This window comes from Lichenostomus cassidix, chromosome 5 (assembly GCF_008360975.1).
Source record: "Lichenostomus cassidix isolate B80296 chromosome 5, HeHo_3.0, whole genome shotgun sequence".
NCBI classification, from domain to species: domain Eukaryota; kingdom Metazoa; phylum Chordata; class Aves; order Passeriformes; family Meliphagidae; genus Lichenostomus; species Lichenostomus cassidix.
Genome location: NC_139486.1, coordinates 34,313,833 through 34,337,395, shown reverse-complemented (window position 1 = coordinate 34,337,395; position 23,563 = coordinate 34,313,833). Strand labels below are relative to the sequence as shown.

The following is a 23,563-nucleotide window of genomic DNA, read 5'->3' as shown; positions in this document are numbered from 1 at the left end:
ACTTCACTGACAGCTATACACTTATTTAAGCATATTGCTGAAATAAACTTTTCTTTCCTCAGAAAAATTAGAAATCATCTATTGAAAAGAAATTACTATTAGTTTGGTTTAGTTTTTTCATTGAAGTAATGGAGTGATCCTTGAAATAGCTTGCATTCTTTCCACAACTGTTACCTGCTTTCATGCAGTAAACTGTAGTAAGCAAGAAAACAGTTTGTACATAGCAACCAAAATGTAGATAGAAAAAAGACTAAGGTATGCTTAGATAGCTGTGTCAAATTTATTTTCAGGTTACAAGACAGTCTTTTTCTGTTTCAGTAACCCAGCTCCCAAGTCAGAGCTGTTTATTACTGAATGATAGAAAGATCCATGTCATTTTTCTCTTATAATCCAAAGCCGTAATGCTAAAAGATGTAGATAAGCCAATAGCTGTTCTCAGTTGATGCTGATACAGATCTGAAATTCATATATTCTTGTACTTGAGAGTGTACTAGGTTTATTTCATACCTGGATCAGGTTTGAACAGCCATTTCTCAAAATGTTGGTAAAAGTAGATAACAAGCTAGTGAGAATTTTTAAATCAAGTGAAAATATAGAAAGCAGTTATTCTGGGATGCTCAAAACCAGACAAGGTGGTGTGAATATACTTAGAAAAAAAGGGTGTTGGTTTTCTCTTGTATTAAAGAAATTCCTCTGAAAGCAAGTAGTGGAGGAAGCACCAAAGCCTTCATCTTAGCCACCCCCATGATGGAAAGCTGGGATTTCCAGACATGAAACATGAAGGGTGAGAAACCTCAGCAGTCCTTGCTATTAATAGTCAAAATAAAGTCCTTGGAAATGGTCATTAGAGGAACTGAGAACATGTATGTAATTTGGAAAAACTTTAGCAAGAAAGATGACAGACTGCACTTGATGAAGATCTAGAATGTTGGGCTTTGGTTGTGTGTGGGTTTTTTGGTTTGGTTTGGTGTTTTTTTGTTTCGTTTTTGGTTTGTTTTTTGTTTGTTTGTTTTGTTTTGTTGGTTTCATTTGTTTTTTTAATGGTGAAAAATTACCTACTCACACTTGAAGGAAATATTTAACACTACTAGCAGAAGAAACGTAGCGTGCTGATTGCTGAGGACACATGCAGCTGTGGAAAAAAATGGATGCTAGAACATAGTATGAGCAAAGTGTTCTATCAGTCACTGAAGTTCACCGGACATGAAGTGTGTTGTACAGCTCAGTGTCTGAAAAAGAATATCTCTAAAGTAGAAGGGTTTGAAGAAGGGCAGTAAAATGAGTAGGACAGTTTCCCCTATGATGGCACTATGAGGACAAATACTGAGTCTTTATAAAATCGAGTAGTGAAAGAAGCAGGAAAGTAGAGAACTCTTGTTCTACCTTGTACAAGAATAAAGGGGCAAGTAAATGAAGCTGAATTAGAGTTACATTTAGACTGAACCATTATACTCCATGCTCAGAATTTGAGCTGATTCAGAAATAAGGGTGGAACTTGAAGGGGCAAACTGTCCTCTACGCTACATCTGCATCTCTGAGCAGCCTTTTTACCTTCTGCAGAAATATTTAGTGTTGGCTGCTCTCGGAGTTAAAAAGGATGGATTCCTGTTCTGATCTCATCTGAGTTAAAGTGCCAGCATCTAAGCTATTGAGAGGATATAAAATGGCTTCCATTCAGGAAACAAGCATTTGGATGTGATAAGCTTCTTCCAGGAGAATGATCTTTTCTTGAGAGAATTACATTATAAAGCAGTAAGGTATGTGACCAGTGTCGATTTCTTAGTAGCTGTCCAGTGCTGAAGGTTTGCCATATGAGGTACTGAAATACCTTCTGATCCTGTTACATGCTGACCAGATATTCTAAAATAATTTTATCAGTTAAGCTATGATAATAACTTACTGAAGTGGCATTATGTCAGATACTACTGTTAACTCCAAGTAATTTACTGTAAAAAAGATGTTAAGCAGATAGCTTGTAGTCAGTAGTGTTTTTCAGTGCATGAGAAGCTAAACCTTTTCTCTCTTGTTTTAGAGCCTGACTGCAAAGTCCAGAGTCCTTCCAAAGGACATTCAGTATCTGTAAACCTTGCAAATGAAAGGGAGAGAAGCAAGCACTTCTGAAACTTGCCTGTGCATCACTTTCTTTTGCATAAAGGGGAGACTTGGTTGCACAAGAGAACTATTTCTACTTTTTGCTCTTAGATAACAATCATTCAGACTTCAAAAGGGCTTTTCTTTGGCTAAATCATGGGGTAGCAGGAGCTGAAAATTACCTGGAACTCTAATAGAAGCAATTCTCCTCAGAGCCTGAAAGTACATGTAAATGTTTGTATACACATGAACAGCTGCACATATTTGTATGCATATATACTTGTGGGTATATGTACTCATACATGTAAATATCCAGCCAAACTGTAGGAGGAGGGGCACTCTAGCTACTTCAATTTACTGTGTAAGTTAATGGTGTCTCAGGTGCGGCAGAAATACTATCTTTGTCATCTTTTCCCTAGGTAAGGTCTGACCAGACTATATGTTGCTCTCACCTGTTCCGCTTTGCTGCTCTGCCCCCATACTTTGTATTTTGATAACCTTTTCCTAGCAAAGAAAGTTTGATGCCATCTGGTCAGTCAGTACAATTTGTTTGCTAGAGCTGTACTTGGAGCAAGAAAGGTATAGGCGATAGGAGGGACAAGGCAAAGGGGATAAATTAGATTTATTTTGAGACATGGAAGTCCCATGTAAGAAAAAGGGTGAAGATGTGTTCACACTTTTTCAGGGTTTTCAATAATTTTTTGCAGTAAACCAAATGATAACTAGGCATTCAAGGTTCAAGACGGGTTTTTTTTTTCCTTGGAGAGGAGGGTAAACTTCTGATAAAGTGTTGCTTTGGTCCTGTAATCATGCACAGAACAAATAGTCTCTTAGGTGTCCTGTAGCCTAAAATGTGGATCATAGATGTATGGGTAGTGGGCAGAAATTTTCCCAGTGGGATGAGTTATGATGTATTATCAATCTCTCAGCAGTCTGAAGGCTTAATTTCTTTCTGCCAGTGAATTTCAACCTGTGGTCCACAAGGCTGCTGGTGTTTTGTAACCTGTTCCTAAAGACTCAAGAGAAGGCAAGTGAGAAAAGGAAACCTCTTGCTGGTAGGATTCAATTCCACAGGAACTTGGACCTTCATTGGAAATTCTAGGGAGCTACAAGATTGAAAAAAGTTCAAAAACACTCATGATAAAGCCAGTTACACCTGCCAAACAAATGTTTCTGCAGTCAAAGTACCTACAGATGGCTGTGATATTTTTTCCCTGCTCTACTGTAAGGTCAGTCATTTTTCCTTCCAACATGTTCGTTGTCATATAATGGGAATCTTTCCTCTCTCCTCTTTGATCTTTACCTGATCAAAATACAGAAATGCGAGGCTCTGGTAACCTGAATGCAACAGTGTGATCTCCATGCTGAATGACTTGGTTAAGTGCTGAACACAGTGTTGCAAACGTGCATTGACACTTCCTCCCAAGAATCTGTCATGAGTCCAGCAGGGGAAATAGAATATTTTCTAGTCCTAACTATATAGCTATGTTTATATTAAAAGAGGAAGGAAATAGTCAGCAAATTCAGGTTGGGGGATGGTAGGGGTGGTAACACATGTCTGTAGCAAACTGGCAGAGTGACATAGTAGGGTCTTTTGTATAACTTAAGGGGTGATCACACAGCAGAACTATGCATTTAAAAATAGCATTACAGACTGCATGCAGATTATGTAACAGGATTTTTCCATTATTGTGGTCTGGGTTATATTTATTTCAAGAGACATAATCTGATGTAGTTCACAGTACTGAAATGCAAAGCTGATAATTGAAGAGTAGTGGACAATCATTCAGCAACTAGCTGGACATAAAAGACTTCACAAAAAACAGTTCCTATAATTTTAAAACAAATAAGAAAATTAAGGCTAAAACTGGTCATGAGTTTGGAAGGGTATCTAGAAAGATCCTCCTAGATGGATCCTAACAGAAACAGGCATCCTGTTTCCATTACTTTAGTCTGAGGCAGTGTATTACAGTGGTGCTAATGCTGGCCATGCTTGCAAGGAATGAGCAAGATGCCAACCCACAGAATCTGAAGGACCTTTGGACAACTGTTGGTAACCTCCACAGCTGGTAGTTAGGCCTGCCATGTGCCCAGCATAAGGTATCAGCTTACTCAGACCCTGGGACATGAGGCAGCAGAAGGAGGCTCTGAGCATTCTGCCAGCTTCTTTCACTGCCCAGCCTCCTGAGGAGCAGTGCCTGTCTCAGGTAGTTTGATATGTTAAGTGTTGCTGCTGTGGCAGGGTGATGGTCAGCACACACAAATTGGTGCCAAAACACGATTCCTGAGATGGATCTGGGGTAGTAGGAGGGTGCACCTTTTGCAGCTGAGAAAGATAAGGGCCATAGCAGGATGGACTTCATCCTAGATGTGCTTTCAGTGCAGAAAAAAAGTTGTGACGAGTTCCCAAAAGATAACAGCTGTGGCTATGTTGAATCCCAGCAGTACATGGCAAAAAACCAGTATGCATGGCTGTGTTGCACAGGACATCTTGTATTACCATAATCCAGATCACTGTCTTATAGTTGTGTCTTGATGGAGCTGTATCCCAAAACGGGGATGGCAGCCAAGTGGCAGATGTACCTGTAAATGTTCTCTTTCCATTGCTGTGCAATCACAAGTCTTTAGAAAGGACATGGTGTGGGAAATTGGCTGCTGTGTAAGCGCAGTATGTAATTAGGGTGCATTGTTGTAGGTGTGTAGCAGCTGTGGCATACATAGGCTTGAGGGTTTTATACTTGGTAGTGTTAGTCTGCATCTATATTATAGAATGTAGTAGAGGTGAATTCTCCCCTGGTTCTACCTTTTTTTCTGGGGGCTGTGTATGCTGTAGTAGCTGTACTAATGAACACACTAAGGTCACCACAGGGAGTATTTCTCTACATTTTCATTTCAGACTCTAAGCTTTTCAAGATATTCTCTTGAGCTGAAATAGCCTGTTTCTGTCCACTCACAAATTATCCTGTAATAAAAAGAGCAAAAAAATCAAACCCCAACCTTTCGAGATTTTTAAACAGATTTTCCCACTTGTGGTCTACCCAAATGATGCCTTTGCTCAACACAAACATCTGTGACAAGGAGTGCGAAGCTGAACTGGGGACATTCCTTGTTATCTCTGCTCAGAAGGAGAAGTACCCATTAATTTGAACTGAAAATTAGAAGAAACTGGGAACGTGTTTGTGGGAGGCTAATTTACTGGTTCCTCCTCACGGGAGCCTCTGTCCTGGCTCAAGGAGCAGGGTGGGCTGTCTGGAGGCGCCCGGGCAGTGCCGTTTCCCGGCCCGGCCCGCACGGCGGCAGTTGGAGCCTCGGGGCGGTTCTGCCCGGGCTGGGCCCTTCCAGCTTCTCTCCCGCTCGGGCGGGGGCGACCGGTGCCGGCCGGTGCCGGCGGCCGCGATGAGGACGCTGCCGGGGCTCCTGCTGCTGCTGCTGGGCGTGGCGGGGTGCCCCGGGGCCCGGGGGAGCCCGCCCGCCGAGCTGCGCGCCACGTGGGTGACGGTGCCGCGGCAGCTCAGCCCCCGCCTCGGCGAGGACGCCCCGGCCGTGTCCTACTGGCTCAAGCTGGCGGGGCGGCCGCGGGTGCTGCGCCTGCAGCCCCGGCGGGGCCTGGTGTCCCGCCCCTTCACCCTGGTCACGTACGGCCGGGACGGGGCCCGCCGGGAGGAGCACCCTTTGGTACGGGACAACTGCTTTTACCAGGGCGAGGTGCTGGGGAGCCCCGGCTCCCTGGTGGCCCTCAGCACCTGCGGCAGGGGCCTCTACGGCGTGCTCTGGGTGGAGGACGATACCTACCAGATCGAGCCCGTCCCCAATGATCCGGCCTTTCGGCACATCCTCTACCGCATGGAGGAAGCCGACAGCCCCGAGGGACCCAGCTGCGGACTGACGCCGGAGGTGCTGCAGCAACAAAAGGCTGTGCTGCCGTGGTTCAAGACTCCCAAGGCAGAGGAGGAGAAAGAAAAGCTGAAGTACTGGTGGACGCACATCAGGTACGTGAAGATAGTAGTGGTCGTGGACAACGTGCGGTATGTGAGGACAGGCAGGAGCAAATCTGAAGTCTTGCGGCATGTCATGCAAGTCATCAACACTGGGGACATTTTGTACAAACAGCTTTCTGTCCGTCTGTTTCTTATGGGACTGGAGATCTGGACTGAAAGCAACATTATAAACGTTAGTACCTCTCTTCCCACGGTACTCAGTGACTTTAACCGCTGGAGAAAGTCAGACCTGTACAATCGGATGTACCACGATGTTGCTCACTTATTTGCATTTCAGTGGTTTGGAGGCAGCCTGGGATTGGCATATATAGGGACAGTGTGTGATCGCCACTGGTCATCAGCTGTTGTTTCCTTCACTGAGAAAAAGTTGTCTGGAATTTTTGTCACATTTGTCCATGAACTGGGCCATAATCTTGGGATGGGCCATGATAAACCAAGTTGTAAATGCAGACGCGACACATGCATTATGTATGAAAACAATGTTGAAACTGATTCATTCAGTGACTGCAGTTACAAAAACTACTTTGACAGGCTTGGAACTGGCGCCGAGTGCCTCCTTCAACCACCAACACCTGGCACTTTCTACACCTCGAAAAGTGAATACTGTGGGAATAAGATAGTAGAAAGGGGAGAGGAATGTGACTGTGGTTCACGACCAAGCTGCAGAAAAGATCCTTGTTGCCGCGCAAACTGTACATTTACTGCAGGTTCGGTCTGTGCATCTGGAAAATGCTGCAAAAACTGCAAGATCCTTCCAGCAGGAACACTCTGCAGAGCAAGTACTGGCAGCTGTGACTTGCCAGAATACTGCAATGGGACTTCCCCTCAGTGCCCACTGGATGTATACCTACAAGATGGAACCCCTTGCCAAGATGGTGTTTATTGCTATCGAGGAAAATGTTCTTCCCACAATGAACAGTGCCAGCGTCTCTTTGGCAAAAAAGCCAGGGTTGCTCCTTTGGCTTGCTTCAAAGCAGTGAATACTCAAGGTGACCGGTTTGGGAATTGTGGTATTCATGACAATATCCATTTTACAAAATGCAGTACTCAGAATGTCTTATGTGGTAGGATTCAATGTGAAAACATAGTCAAATTACCTTTCTTGCGGAGCCATGTAACACTAGTCCAAACTCCTGTTGGAGGTAAAAATTGTTGGGGTCTTGACTATCACATAGGGATGCCAACAGCAGATGTGGGAGCTGTGGAAGATGGCACACCATGTGGTAGTGATATGCTTTGTATCAACAGGACGTGTGTGAGTGTATCAGTGCTGAACTATGACTGTAACATGACAAAGTGTCATGACAGAGGAGTGTGTAACAATCGTAAGAACTGTCACTGCAAGTATGGCTGGGCTCCTCCATATTGTGAATTGGAAGGATTTGGAGGTAGCATTGACAGTGGACCTCCTCCAGCCAGGAAGACTCATAGAGCAACAGTAAGACTAGCACTATTTGGTTTTTTTTCTTTATGTATCCTTGGAGTAGCCCTTACCATCCATTATAACCAGGAAATTGTGGGATGGCTTACGAAGATAAAGGCCCAATCCCATAGCATATCCCATAGAATACGGAATATGTTTCAAAGACTGAGAAAAACAGAAGTTCCTAAAGAAAACTCACCTGCTGATCAAAATTCACCAACAATCAACAAGAAGTAGCTTTGGATGCTCTTGGGGAAACCTCTGTTTAGCAGAGCCGTCTGATAAATCATCAAAATAATTCAACAGGTTCTGAACAGCTCTAATCTCATGTGATATCATTAAATGCAGAGTAAATGTTATCTCTGTTTATTTTATTTCAGGTTAATAAATGCAGGCAGTAAGACATGCTGTTCTTTTTACCTGAGCTCTTAAACTGATGTAATTAGGTAAACTGCAGGTATTGTGTTTATGTTTCATATCAACAGTTTAAAAATGCAAACTTCTTAAAACAGGTGTAGGTAAATTATTTGCTTCAATTTCCTCCTTCACCTAATGTTTTCTTCAATTCAGTGAGAGAGATGTTTGTGAACATTTTCTGTCCTTCATGAACAACCAAAGAGAAAAAATTGCACTTGCAATCTCCTCTGGGTTCCTTCCAAGCAAATCATTCTGTATTTCTATGATTTAATTCACATCTGTGACACACAAAGAGGCAAGGAACAGGTATTGCAGTGAGATGCAGGTTCTGTTTCACAAACACTTCCAGCTGTTTTCAGGGAGCAGCCCTTCAGGAGGGAGGTAGATCACAGGGAACAGGGTCTTGCTTTTTGTTGAAGAGTAGAGAAGGATTATCCAGATCACATCACTAAGTATTACATTTCTGAGCCATAATATATACATGAACAGTGTAGTGACACCAAATCTGGTATTTCACAAGAACAAATTGTTTTTATTTTCTGGAAATTCTCCAGTGCCTTGACTGCTGGCTGCATCTGGGAAGTGCTGTGTATTTTATTGTCGCTATGAGGAGCTGTCTGTGGGGTTGCCCAAGTTAACTGAATTTCTAAAGAATTTGGAACTATTCTGCAAGTCTCCCCCACCTAGAATTCCTGCAATATTTGATTGATGCTTTATTTGACTATCTTATCTCAGAGGTTTTCTCTTGGTGTACTATGTGATTGTTTCTTCAGCTATCACTCAATGTGTCCTTGCAGCTCTATAGAGTTCAACACAGAAGCATTGTAGTTTTCATTTTTTTAACACAAGATAAAATATGTCTCACTTCTGAAAAATATGAGGGACATGGAAACACCATTCAATAAGTTTTATTGTTTATATTACATCAGTAACTAGATCTATCAGATCAGCATGAAGAGGAGTCTGTAGTCCAGATCCCAGTGAAAACTTTTTTTTTAGAGGTGTTTCAGGATAAAGGGCTATAATGCGCTCCTCTGCTAACAAAAGAATTATTTGTATTTAGAAAGTGAAGACCACAATTTTAGCAAACATTTTGTAAAGGCAGGATAAGGACCCCAACACTTGGGAGCATTTGGGAAGAAAGATGTTGGTGACTCTACAAATTATGATTATCAACTCTTGCTGCCTCCCAAATACATCACTTATGATTTTAGAATAAGCATTTGCCTGTAATATTTTTTTATCATGATTGTGTCCTGTATCCAAAAAGAGCCAATTACATTATGATGGGATGTGAAATACAAAGGATGTGATTCACAGTTTTTCATAGCTTTTTTCCTAGAGCAAATGGGTCCTTAAATAGTTATCTATACTTGTCTGTGGAAATGAGGTTACACATTGTTTGCTTAGCATGCTGTGCTTATTGTCATGATAAAATATGGTTTTAATGAGATGATGAAATCCTGCATTTAGGTCAAAAGGCAAGATGACTGCCCCTTGACTAACACCCCAGATTTATTCCTCATAACCAGAGACCCTTTTTCAGAGGTGGATGGGGGTGGGAGGGATGTCCTCTGAGAAATAACAATTTTAAGTGAGGTGTTGCAAACAAGGAATAGGTGACAGATAAGGGAGATATTAATTAATTGAAAGATGGAGATAAAAAGTAACAAACGCACTACACCCAGCACTTTCCAACCATCTACGCACAACTAGTACCTACTAAGACTTTTTTATTTTGCTTTTTCAATACAAAAAGAGTGGCAGAAGTTTCAGGTTGCCACCTTGATGGCCTGCCATTGTTGATCAGTAGTATACTATGAATTGCCAAGTATAGATCCATGCTGAGACAGAGAAACACCAGAGTCAGGGAGTTCTTATTTACAGGCCTGCATACTGAAGAGACAGAGGTGTAAATGAAAGCACAGTTTAGGCTAGAAAGCTTACTTGCAAATGCAGTTTTGGAAAACATAAAGTAACAAAATGCTGTAGTTTCCATTTTTCTCTATGCTTAACAATTGATCTGAATAAACAGGACTTAATTGGGAAGAGGCTCTTAGTGAGCTTTGGATAGGAATATTTCTGTACACTTTTCTCCTATTTCTTCTTGGGTCGTATGAACAAGACAAAGACATATCCCAACAAACCTAGTCCATGTTTTATAAAATGTGTGAGCTCCCTTGCTAAGGTTTTGTCCTGGAAAATATTGTTGTTTCTGAATTTAACGCAGAAATGAAAAACTTGATATTTCTGCTGGTTTGTACCTGCTATGAAGGTACAAGTCTAAGTTCAGTCCTAATCTTTCTAGTTTCCTTTTTTCCCTCCTGGTTCTAATTGCATTTTAAAATGCTTTAAATGGATGCTAGAACTTGATTAATGTGTAATTCACTCATACATGAAGAGGCAGGTTGCAAATGTTGCTGCACTGTCTCCCAAGAGATGTGGGTCAATGTAGTACATGAAATGGTGCTGGAGGAAATAAGAAGACACAGCCTGGACTAGTGGAAGGTGTCCCTGCCCATGGCACGGGGGGTTGGAGCCAGATGATCTTAAAGGTCCCTTCCAAAACAAACCATTCTCTGATTCTGTGAAATGGTCTGTGTGAGTGCACTAAGGGTATTAAGTCTTAGGTAGCTGTTAATAAATGGCAGGCCAGTCGTGGTAGGTGAAGCCTGGAGCTGCCTAGGACTAAGTTACAATAGTATACCTGTGTTTCTCGTTTGAAATCTCTTCCTGGCTAAAGAAGACTTTTAAAAACACTTCATATTGCAGTTATCTCAGATCAAGGATAAAACTGGTTTTGTTCTAAGCCAAGACTGTCATCTCTAAAATACATTAAACTGCTGCTAAGGAACACTATATATCTTCAAGGAGTCTACCAAGTACCTCACAGCTGCTCGCTCACTCCTCCCACCTCTCCCAACGGAAAGGAGATTCAGAAAAAATGGTAAACCTTGTGGGTTGAGATAAAAACAGTTTAGTAATTGAAACAAACTAAAATATAATAATAATAATAATAATGAGCAAGAGTAACAGAGCCCAAGAGAAAAAAGTGATGCTTTGTACAATTGGTCACCACAGGCTGCCTGATACTCAGCCCATCCCAGAATGTCTGACCCCTTTACAGGTAACTCCCTCAGCTTTTATACTGGACATGACATTCTATGGTATGGAGTATCCCTTTGTCCAGTTTAGGTCACCTGTCCTGGCCATGCTCCATCCCAGCTTTTGTGCACCTCCTCACTGGCAGAGTATGAGACACTGAAAAGTCCACAACTTCAGGTGAACACTACTTAGCAACAACTAAAAATTCTATCACATGAGTCATGGTTTTGCTCATCATTGCAGGTGTAATTTGACCTTGAATGCCTGTCTCCCACCTCTGAGGCAGGTGTTCTAACACTCAGTCTAGCACTAAGCATTAATGTTGTAGCATTTAGAGATCCAGCATATAGGTTGTGTCTCCCTATTAAATTCAGTAATCCAAAAGGGCAGATAATCTTGGAATGAATGCAGTCAAAAACATTTGTTGTCTTCATTGCAATACCAAAGAAACAAAATGGTGGCGTAGCATTGAAGACCAGAGAAGCTGGTCCTCATTTTCATCAGAGAAGTTCCTGCAGCACGTAGATGTGGCTGCTTTCATATTGCCAAGCAGTTAGGTGGTTAAATTAAATCAGGCCTCTTTATTGTACCCTAATGTCATTGTCTGTATTGACACACGTGCAGCATGTGCTGAAATAGATAAGGATAATTTTTTCCTTGCTGTCTATTTCTCAATAATCTATTGGTTCAGTAAACCCTGAGGTACAGAGTCCCAGGTTCAAGTGGCTTCTCTGGTAGAGAGCAAGTTGAACTACTTTGCCCTTTATTGCTGGTAATTATCTGTTCTGTAGAGTTTTAAGGAAGTTTCTAAAATCCTCAAACCAAACACCTTCTACAGGACATAGCTAACTATTTCTTGCCCCAGCGGGGGCAGTCAGCACGGTGGTTCTATGTACCATTTGCGTTTCTGAATCTAGATCACTTTATTGCATCGCAGGATAACTCGGCGTTGGCATGGATGCTCTCTGTGCGACTTGCCTGCACTGGCCTTTTGCTCCTGCCCAGCACTGTCTGATCTGCTTTGCAGTTTGCCGTGAGGACAGTTGAAAGGTCTGGGAACAGGCCATACATCTCCCTCTTTCTCTGCTACGCCTACTCCAGACAACTATCGCCTACTCCTTAACCTTCCTGAGGAAACAAGCTCCAGCGTGGGGAGTAAGGCAGGACCAGGCACAGATGCGGCGGGCGGGCCAGGGAAGGTGCGGGGGGCAGGAGGACGCTGTGCTGGGTTTCCCCAAGCCCGCTGCCCTTCCGCCTCTGCGGTGAGCGCCGGCGGGAGCAGCTCCGTGCCGCGGGGACGCGCGCTGGCACCCCTTCCCGTCCCTTCCCGCCCTGCGGACTACAACTCCCAGCGCTCCGCGGCGCGGCCCGGCGGCGGCGGCGGCCGAGGAAGCGAGAGCGGCTGCCCGGGAGCCGAGTTCTCCTTCAGGCCGCAGCATGAACGGCAGCGTGGCGGGCGGCGGCTACGCCGAGGAGATCATCAGCCTAACCCGCAGACCCTCGGGTAAGGCGGGGCGGCCTCTCCGCGCCGTGTCCGCGGCGCCTCCCGGGCCGGGGCAGCCGCGCCGAGGCCTGCGCAGCCCCCGGGGAGGCCGGAGCGGCACCGGGCTGCGGCGGGAGGCTGCGGGCGGCGAGGACGGAAGCGCGGCGCCCAGAGGTGACGGCCCCAGCGGCCTCCCGTGCCGCGGCGTGCCCCTGGACATAGCCGTGGCGAATACGCTGCTGCGGGAAAAGCCCGTGCCCTGCGTGAGGGAGAGCTGGCTGGGTCAGAGCCGGTCCTTTGCCGGAGCTCCGGCAGAGCTTGGTGTCCCTGCGAACAACTCGCCTCTGCTTTCGCCTCTGGTTTTCCCAGGAAGGTGCCATCTCCGGTAGAACTCCTGTTGCTTCCAAGCGAGGCGGCAGCCGCTGAAGGTACCCTGAGTCAGGGGCCGTTTGAAAATCGTGTGCCCGAGTGACCGTGCCGTGGGCTGTCAGCTCGGCGCTCATTGTGCAGCGTACCGTGAGGGGCTCTGGGGTGCTGAGAGAGGAGCAGGGGCTGGAAGGAAGACGGAATAGTGCAGTTCGTGGGGCATTTTTTTGGCTTTGCTTTTCCTGTCACAACAGCGTGTGCGCTCATGGAAACCTTGTATTTTAATAGGATTTGTGGTGCCATTCAAATCACATTTTCAGCAGTGAGGCAAGTTGGCACCAAACGTACAGCTCTGGAGCAAAATCCTGGCCATAGAGAACAGCAGGCTCCAGGGGGGCTTTTGGAGCTAGACCTGTACTTTGGTGTGTGAGGCTTTCTCTTTAATTAAAACAAGCATAAATGGAAACGTGGCAGCCCTTCTGTCAGCATAGCTGGTGGGTGCGGCAGCTGGCTGGCCTTGGCTCCATGGGCTCCCCACAGCCCCCCAGCACCCACATCACTGGCCTGTGTGCCATTTTCCTTTCTCTGGTGTGGAGGAAAGCTGGAGTTGGTAGTGACCTCCCTGCTTTTGCTAAGAACCCAGAGAGTGTGAGCCCAGGGAGCAGCCTTTGACTCCCCTGCTCGCCAGATTGGCCTTGGGTCTGAAGGGTGTGTAGCCTACCTGCATGGCCATGAGCTCAAGCTAATGAAGTCATGCTTGTCAGTGAAAGCTGTGCCAAATGAAGCCAGTTCTGATGAAAAGGCTGTTTCCATACATCTGGGAAGCTAAATTTAAGGTAAGGGAATGTTAAAAGGCAGAGTTGAGAATGGTCTTGAATGTGGCCACTGTGACTTCAGTCTCGATTGAACACGAGCCAGCAATGTGCCCAGGTGGCCAAGAAGGCCAATGGCATCCTGGCCTGTATCAGAACAGTGTGGCCAGCAGGACCAGGGCAGTGATTCTTGCCTGTACTCAGCACTGGTGAGGCTGCACCTTGAGTTGAGGGTTCTGGACCACTCAGTTTAGGAAGGATGTTGAGATGCTTGAACGTGTGCAGAGAAGGGGAACAAGGCTGGTGAAGAGTCTGGAACCTAAGCCCTACAAAGAGCGGCTGAGGGAGCTGGGGTTGTTCAGCCTGGAGAACAGGAGGCTCAGGGGTGACCTCACTCTCCACAACTCCCGGGAAGGAGGACGTAGCCAGGTAGAGGTCAGCCTCTTCTCCCAGGTAACCAGTGACAGGATGAGAGGACACAGCCTCAAGCTGTGCCAGGGGAAGTTTAGGCTGGACATTAGAAAAAAATTCTTCACAGAAAGAGTGTCTGGGCTTTGAAATGAGCTGCCCAGGGAGGTGGTGGAGTCACTGTCCCTGGAGGTGTTTAAAAAAAGACTCCATGAGGCATTGTTTAACTGATAAGGTAATGTTAGGTCATAGGTTACACTCGATAATCTCAAAGGTCTTTTTCAACCTAATTTATTCTGTGGTTCTGTGATTACCATGAGCAGCATTTGTCCAGTCATTGAGATGGGCTGTGCATCTTTAGAGTTAGGTTTCTAACTATGTTACTTGATTTGAAGGTTGTACAGCTCCTTGTGGCCTTGATGCACTTGCCATGTGAATTATCATTCATTTCTGAACAAAAAGAAACAAAACACTGTAATCTGTGAAGTACAGTTGAATACTACAATCTCTTGGAGTTTTGGCTGCAACTTTTAAAATACATCTGATGCAACTTTTAAAGTAGGTCTGATTCTAAACATTTCTGACAAAAATTTCCATAGGTCATGAATGTATTTTCAGTGGCAGGACAGTGTGTATGTGTCTCTTATTCAAATTTTCTTGTTTTCAGTCTCTCGTTTTCCTAATCCTGCCAGTCATAATTTTTTTTCAAGGCCTTTTTGAGGGACTTTTTTAGTTCCAGGGAGGGGAAGTGAGGCACAGGGAGGTCTGCAGCCTTGGAGAGGGTCAGAAGTTTAGCTCAGAGCCTGCTTTTAAAGCTCTGCCATTCTGTTTTTGGTCCCTTGTAGACAAGAGATTTAGTGCTATGTGCTCTCTTCCTCCACTTGCTCCTTTTCTTCCGGCTGTGCGGTGTCTCTTTCTATGGCTACATGAACTGGGAGAGAATAGCAAAGAGCTTGAGGATTGATAGAGAAGGTATTTTTAGCCAGAGTGGAAGTCTTAAGTGCTGGAAAGGAAGGACACAGTGAAAAAGCCCTGTGAATACTTAACTTGGTCTAGCGTGAACTTCTGCCTCTTTGTCATGAAGATTTGCTTTTGCTGATGAAAGTTGTGACTTTTGATTATTTTTCCAGTTGTGGGTAAAAAGTTGCAAAGTGTATACTTTTTTCATATATATATCTATTTGAGGGGGTTTATATACATGAGAGAGAGAATGAATGCGTTCTGAAACGCTGATTCCTTCTTTCTAGCTTTTTAATAAGTGTTGATTAAACCTTATACTTTCTGTAGTATTGATTTCCCCCTTTCCTAGCTTATTGGCTTTATGGCAAATAATTTTTAGGTGTGTGGGTTTTTAATTTTTTTACTTTTCAATTTGTATTGAAAGGTGTATTACTGTGCAAAACTGGCCCTTCTTGGAATAGATATTAATCTAGTAGAAACGTCAGTATTTCTTCAATTTTCTCTTGCTTTCATTTTCTTCCTCACTTCTCTGAAGCTGCGAGGAAGGGAAGAAAAAAAAAAGGTGTGGCAAAATTGCTGCTATTATTTCTTTACTTCCCAGCTGTAGATGCACACTTGAAATAGCATGACTCATTTTGTAAATGCTTTGATCTCCTGTGACCAATTTAAAATGCTGCTTCCCAGCAGGCACAAGGTGGTTTTACTTTCATTTGAAACTCTCCTTCCCAACGTTTCCAGTCCCAACTTCGAGAGAAAATAAAAAAGAAAGCGAAAACAAATAAATCAGCCTGGCTGAACGTGGGCAGAATTTGCCTTCAGCTGTTCTTGACAATAGCTTTTGGATGACTGGTTTATGTCAGAAAAAAAAAAAAAAAAGTTGGGGTTTTTTTTCCATTTACTTTGATTGTGTATTTGATTTTTTTTCTTTTTCCTTGGCTTTTCTTTCTTTTTTCATTGCAAGCTTCTTAGGGAATTTTTCCTGTCCCTTGTCATGCATTTTTATTTTGAGAGAAACTTAGCTGCATGTACAATGGGGAATATGTTCTTGTACCCTGTGGGTTTCCAGATTTTAAATTCAGTTTGTTCTTCTTGGTTTTGATGAAACAAGAAGTCTTAACTTCAGTCCAGAAGCTGGATCCAGCTAGATATCTCTGACTGAGGCTTACTCTAAAGAATAATACAAAATGGCAAAAAATGTGGACATTAGTTCTGTTAAATATATGTGTATTCCTTTTTGTTTTGCTTTAAATCTGCGAACTTTGTCTTAATTTCCTGTCATGTTTGAATTCATGAAACAGAACAAAGTGATTGTATACAATTTGAAGTATCTTCATGTGAGCTAATCTTGTTCTTGGAGGCAAAGCACACCAATTCCAGCTCCTGAGATGGGGAAGGGGAGCCTTCTGAGCTCTAGATGCCCTCAAGCTGATAGCACAGTTCTGCTTGCCTGTTTCCTCATTCGTAGACAGGGTCTAATGCTCTTGCCTTTCCTTGCTCTGTTTCCCAGCTCACGAAATGCTTGTCAGAGGTGGTTTCTTGTAGCTCAAAGGTAGTGATTTACTAAAGCCTCATGTGAAATGTGGAATACTTTCCTATTTTTTCATGCTGTGCTGAAGAAGTGTATTCCTGCTGAGGGCTGAATCAGGGTCTCAGAAATGATGGCATGTCCCTCAGTTTTCTCCAACACCCACCTGAAAACAGCTCACAGATGTTTTGTGTAATGAAGCATCTGGGGTCCTCAGGCATGTAGTGTCTCTCCTCTGTTTTCAAGACCACTTTCATGAGAATAACTTTTCTAGACAGTGGAAAGGTGGTTGGAAAGGATGATGCAGATTTGTGTGCTGTGAGTTGTTATATGGTAGAGAAAGTAAGACAATGTGGGAGGGTGCAGTCCCCAACAAGCAAGACAGCAAGAATGTTTGAAGCTTTGAGCTTTTTCTCATCAGCTTTCTCTTTGGCTTACCTTAGGGTTGGGCTTCAACATTGTTGGTGGGACAGATCAGCAGTACATTGCCAATGACAGCAGCATCTATGTCAGCCGGATCAAAAAGGATGGGGCAGCTTACCTTGATGGCCGATTACAAGAAGGAGATAAAATTTTAGCGGTAAGCCCTTTCTTCTGTTGCCCACTGTGTTCTTGATCAGTGATGTGGTACAAGAGGCAGGTTTTCCATCACAGAAGGGAAGGATGTGGTGAATTAGGTGATGCCAAGCAAACTCCATGGAGGAACTGTCTTGGGGATCTGGGGAGAGTTTTGTGCACTGGGGAGGTGAGTGCCTCTACTCATGGGCTTATCTCTTCTGCCTTCTTGATTTGCCACAGAAGTGCTCTGTGCTGCTGTGTTTGTGTTTCCTCTGTGACTTGCCTCCCTAAGGTTTTAAAATACATCAAATCTTCTTTTGCTCACAACGGATCATCATTTACATACATGTAAATACATGTTTTCCACTTCTTCAGTTTCCATTTTTTGGCTGGTAACCCATGATTTTTGATCCTTTTGCACAGGGGGATTTTTAGATTATAAAACCTCTAGGCCGTAAAATTTGTCTCTTCATTTCCTCAAGAATAACATAGCCTGCTTCTCCTTTTAGAGAAATGTTTCCAAGTGTCTGATGTTCACACCCACTGGTTCTTCAGGTAGCTGGAAATCATACAAGAAATAAGCTTTGCAAAGTGATGGGTGAAGAAGTCACCTCTCCTAGTATGACACACCACCTCTTTATACTCCCTAATTTTATTTTGCACTTGCTTATTATGTTGTACATGTAATCTTTTTAGCCTCTGTAGACTACCTTGCATTAGTTGGACCCTAGTATTGATCCAGAAAGTGATATTAGGTTAAACAGAGAATATTATTTTCTTTTTGCTTGACAGTTTAATATTTATGTATTTCTGTTTGGAGTGTCTAAATATGAAGAGAAGGGAGGCACTGGATGTGTTCGTAGGGGATACAATTAGGGGTGATGGGGATGAAAATAAAAGACTAGGATAAATATAATCACTTAGTGAATGAAATCAAGTAGGTTATAAAACTTTGTGCCATGATATGTTATTTTAAATTAAGAAAAATCCTAACACTTTCAAGTGGATGTCAATATGTATGTTAGTAATTTTTTGTTGGTTTTCCTACATCAGTGTGCTTATAAATGTGTTTACAGCACTCTCTCAGAGAGGTTTCCAAGGTACACCAGTAGAGGAAAAAAGGCAAGAGACTCAAAATAATAATTTTGCTGTAGCTGCTCTTTTATTTTCATTAGTTGTCAGAATCACACCTTTGATTTGTTTCCAGTAAAACAGCAGCATCAGAAGCTGCTGTTGACACAACTGTGGTCTTACATTCTTATTTTGCTTCTAGGTAGTGCTTTTCAGTACCTCTGTGTTTTGGCTTGGAGCTTCTCATGTTCTGTTTCAACATATTAAAATATATCTATAATATGAATGAATGAATGAATAAATTTGGATCTGATAATAGTATCCTGCCCCAAATGTAGAATTTTGTGAAAGATTACGTTTTTTATATCCTATCCTTCCTACGTTAGCCTGCATCATTAAAAATTTGGTTTTTTTACCTTCAGCATGTGGCTCTTCTTTTCCTTTTTTGCTAGATCAATGGCAAAGACTTGAAGGATTTGCGGCACAAGGATGCTGTGGAACTGTTCAGGAATGCAGGCTGTTACGTGTCTCTGAAAATTCAGCGCAGGGTATGTTTTACCTATTTCTTAGGGTTATTTCTGGCTCAGTTTAGATTGGTTTCTATGATTGATAGCTATTTTCATGAGGAAGGAAAGTACCACATCCAGGTGCTCAGTGTGATACGTGCATTTAAAAATTTTGTTTGACCTATGACCTTCTCTCATTGCCTTGGCTGTAATTGTCTCTGTGTTACTTTGTAACCATATCAGTGAAGGGGTGTTTGGAGAAGTCCCCATGTCTTTTATTTGCTAGAGTATGTTTTGTGTTCTCACTGATCTCCTTTCTCAGAAGTAAAGGTTTGTGTGTGAAGACAGAATCTCAAGTTGTCCAGTTTTGTTTCAGTGGCCAGAATCTTACTGGAGACAGAACTCCTTTTGTTTCAGAGGTCATCACTCATGTTAGTGATGAAATGTGTATGCAGCCCAACACTACAAGACAGCCATTGAGGTGCTGGAATGTATCCAGAGAAGGGTAATGAAATAGGTGAAGGATCTGGAGCACAAGTCCTATGACGAGTAGCTGAGGGAGCTGGGAATGTTTAGCCTAGAGAAGAGGAGGCTCAGGGAAGACCTTATCGCTCTCTACAACTCCCTGAAAGGAGTCTGTAGCCAGGTGGGGGTCAGTCTTCTCTTCCAGGTAATAAGTGATAGGACAAGTGGAGATATCCTCATGTTGCACCAGGGGAAGTTCACATTGGGTATTAGGAAGAATTTATTCATTGAAAAGGTTGTCAAGCACTAAAACAGGCTGCAGAGGGAAGTGGTTGAGTCACTCACCCTGAAGGCATTTAAAAATTGCGTAGATGTGGTGCTTAGTTTAATGGTGGACTTGGCAGTGCTGGATTAACAGTTGGACTTGGAAATCTTAAAAGGCCTTTTCCAACATAATGATTTTACAGTAATATGAAATATGGAACTGGTATAGTTTAAATATACTGGCACCATTTTAGATATTAAAAAAAAATGAATCCTTAATCACCAGCTAACATGGAAGTGGACAAAAGAAGTAGTGATCTACTGGAAGCTTGCTGGTGGGGAGAGATGGGTTGAGATCCCTTTTCTACTCTCTTAGCATAGGAATAAATCTTCTGGACCAGTGTATAAGGCAGGTAGGAAAACCAGAGAGAATGACTGATGTATTTTTCCTGGTTAAGAGAGCAGGAAATGATGTGGTGGCAAGGGCATCAAGGGATGATTGGGTGGGTATTTGTCATTGCTTCTGCTGTATGAAGTATGTCCTACGCCACTTGGGTCCTAGTTTAGAAAGTGGCAGAGACACATGAAGGTTCCTGGTAGTGACTAGGTGCTCTGCAGTGAAGTTCAGTCCATCCAAAGCTGTTTCAACCCTCCCAAGTGTGGAATCTGCACGTACCTGGGGAAACCATTTTGAACATCCTTACAGAACCACCTGGTCCAGATGCAGAATTGGGGGCTCTCCTGTGATAGGTTCTGACACAAATAATTTTTTTCCTTGTAGTTGCAGACACAAAATGGCCCTGTGGGTCATCCAGGAGATGGAGAATCAGGTGGGCTTCCTCTAGCAGCCATTCTTGTGCCAGGCCTGGCGCTTGCTGTGACAGCAGTCTGGATCTTGCTGAGGTATCGACAGCGGATGTGAAGAGTTCACGTCTGGGATATCACTGCGTACTTTACACAGCTATGATGTAATTTAAAAATAGAGAATCAACGATTTTGTCACAGACTGATGCCAAAAAGGATCATTGCCTATCATCAAAGCTGCTGCTGATGTTCGTATATATTGATTTTGTTGCAGGGTGGGTGGAAGCAGAGAGGAACAAGGGAAGGGAGAAGACTGTTTATGTAAAGAGTGGGATAGCTGTATTTTTTGACAAATCTGAGGAGGTTTTGCCATCCTCCTCTATTTTGTACCATGAACTTTCAAACACATTCATCTATTCCACATTTTAAGATGTAACTTTTGGTAAAAGGGAGTGGGAGTTGGGGCGATTTTAAATCAAAAGCATTTACTAGAGGCTTTGCCTCATTTCCACAGAATTTTTTCTTGAATCTAATGAGTCCTGTCAGAACGATGAATAAAGAGAAGCAATACAAAGGGTATATTATTTTTCCCACTGAATTTTTGTTGGTTGTTGCTAAATAAATGCCTTAAGAAAAGTATATAAAATCTGATCTGTGGTTTCACAGGTAAAATCATCACTGTAGGTGCTGATTTAACAGTAATATGCAATATTGTTGAGGTATTTTGCCAGTTGTGGAAAGACAGAAGATAGCGTGCCTCTGGAAGATTTTGATTGTCAAAATGATTGCTCATTTTTGGGTCAGGGTTGTAAGAGAAAGCTTTCCACAAAATGCTAGCATACTGGAGAGAGACAGGCAGACAATTGAATCACAAGGATAAGTGGTGGCAAGAGATTTGTGCATGCTGAAGCTCCAGAAGAGTCTTTAAATTAGTAATGAAGCAATAGTTCCTCCATTCACCAAGTGGGTTGAAGTCTGCATCTCTCAGGTTAGAGGTCTGTTTTGGGGGTTATTTTTTGCACAGGGAATACTTCAGATAAAGTTTTCTGTAGCAGCTAACTCGCTCTCAGCAGTCAGGAGAATCTTATGATGATTGGAAGGGAGAAGCTGAGAGCAGGCTGGGATTGTCCTGGCTATTGCTTGTTTGTGAAGTTATGTGATGTTCAGGAAATAGGCTATCAGCTTTAAGTCAGGGTAAAGCTTAGCAAATAGAACCAGAGGGAAGAGACCCTCACTCTAGAAAGCACGTTGCTGAACTTACCTGCAGGGTCTCATCTCCTCACTGTGATTTGAATAGTTTTAAATGCCCCAGCTCATAGGAGGTCTGTGGGGTAAGACCTGTTTCTCAATTGTCTCCAAGAAATCAATATGTTTTGTTTTTGTAAAAGAAAAGTGAGATGCATGGTGTGGTCTGTATGATGCCAAAAAAGTGCTCACATATGCAATATATGGTTTAAAAGAAAAACGGTTGTCTTGGTGCTTTACTTATCTCTATTCTCTATTATTCTTGTAGGACATTGCTACATTGTATTTGAGGTTCTTGTGTTTGCTCAGGGCTGTATTCCTGTATTCCTGCCGTCTGCTGGAGATAGAAGTGGTATGCTGTTAAACATGGCATTCCTAAATCACCACCGAGTTTCAGAGCACTAAGAACACATGAAAGCTTGCTTTGGCCTATAGACTGCTCTTAGTGTAAAGGGAAGAGGAAATGGGAGGAATTTTGCTCCATGTCCTTGGAGGACTTTGGGAACAATACTGGTGCTGCTGACCTGGGCTAATGCATACAGTGACTTGCCTTGGCCTGCAAACCAGTTGTGCCTGATAGCAGAAGGGCTGCTGTGCAGACAGATCTTTGCAGATACAGCGTGAACCAGCTTGCTTGTCAGTGACCTGCTCAGAGTATTTGGCTGTGGTGTCCATGTGGAAGATGTGTGTGTTAGGATGGATGATTAGAAGTTGATGCTGTTGTAGCCCAGCCTTCAGAATAAAGATGCAGATGGTAAGAAAATGGCCTGTCCTGTTAGCCTTTGCCTGAGTTGAGTTTCTGTGGTGAGAAGGAATATGTGGAACAGCCTAGGAGGATGAGGATTTGTGGAAGGTAGTGGTTAGTTTTAGTCATTTCCCACTGAAGTAAGGGAAAGCAAAGCCTTTGGGATTTTTTATTTGTTTGTTTATCTTTCAGCTTTGGTACTTTGGTACTGTTCAGATAGGATTGTCTGCCATATATATTGCAGGCAGTATATTATGGGGGGATGGTTATATCCAATGCCCAGATAATTCACTTATGAAAAAAAAGAAAAGGCCCTTCTAGTGCATACTGTTCACAGTTATTTTGGTACCACTCAGTAGCTTTTTCAGAAGTCTGGGTAGTAGTTTATACTCAGGATTTAAACCATCCAGTCTAAAAGCGAGGAACACCTTTCTGTATCTGCCTGGTACCAAACAATCCCTTTTCTGGTTCCCAACCACCTCTTGTCCTATTTATTGACAAAACCCAAGTGGAAAATACCTCAGCCCCAAACTCTCCTGTGAGCTGTGGCTCATATTACCTTCTCTGTCTTCTCTCTTGGACTGTCTCACCTAACCTTTCCATGTTTTTCAAAGTATTTTCTGTGTGTGCTTTCTGAAGCCTCAAGTTTCATCTTTGCACAGAATTCTGTATATATATTTTCTATCATTGCAGAAGAAGCAAACTAGAAAAAATTCTAAGAACAGCTTTTAAATACAAGTGGTCAGGGAGAGTTTTACCTTTTGTTACAACTTAAATCTCTTTTTTAAAAAAAAGGTAAGTTGAAATCCTGAAGACAAACAAAAACATCGTAACTGTAATTTATGTTTGTTTTGTTTAAGAACTTATTTACCATTAATACTGAGGGCAGCTGAAACTCTTTAACACCCATGTTTCTCTCCCATTGTCATCTATTCCCTCAAATGTATTGTGAACTTGCTGCTCTGCTGAAGACTGGATTTTCATCTCCATAATTTAAAGACAAATCTGTCTAGTTTGACTTTCTGTATATTCTAGGCATTTGCGTTTCAGAGTCTTCAGAATTGCATGTGCTAATAATACATATTTTACTAGGGCATAACAGTGAGAAAGAGCAGCCAAACTTGATCTGAAGTTGGTAGATGCACTACTTCTGGCACTTATTAATTAACACAAACTAGAAAGGAGTGTGTAGGAGGGAAAGGTGTCTTGTTTTCAGTTTGCCTTAAGGTTCCAACAACTGGTTTGTTAGGTTATTCTGTGCTAGATTAAAGAGGCCTCTAATAACTGATAGTCCTTTCCTTTGAGGGGATTTATGTG

General features: G+C 42.9%; 2 protein-coding genes across 2 annotated transcripts; both read left to right on the top strand.

Annotated features, from left to right (window-relative positions):
• The first annotated feature begins 5,406 nt into the window (after positions 1–5,406).
• On the top strand, positions 5,407–9,978 carry LOC146436317 (disintegrin and metalloproteinase domain-containing protein 20-like). The gene has a single exon (XM_085062193.1). It carries the CDS (start codon positions 5,488–5,490, stop codon positions 7,747–7,749), a length of 2,262 nt encoding a protein of 753 aa, XP_084918319.1. The 5' UTR covers positions 5,407–5,487; the 3' UTR covers positions 7,750–9,978.
• Positions 9,979–12,219: 2,241 nt separating this feature from the next.
• On the top strand, positions 12,220–21,721 carry SYNJ2BP (synaptojanin 2 binding protein). Its single transcript, XM_085062198.1, has 4 exons — positions 12,220–12,538; positions 17,032–17,168; positions 18,670–18,765; positions 20,234–21,721. Exons 1-4 carry the CDS (start codon positions 12,472–12,474, stop codon positions 20,372–20,374), a joined length of 441 nt encoding a protein of 146 aa, XP_084918324.1. The 5' UTR covers positions 12,220–12,471; the 3' UTR covers positions 20,375–21,721.
• Positions 21,722–23,563: the final 1,842 nt, after the last annotated feature.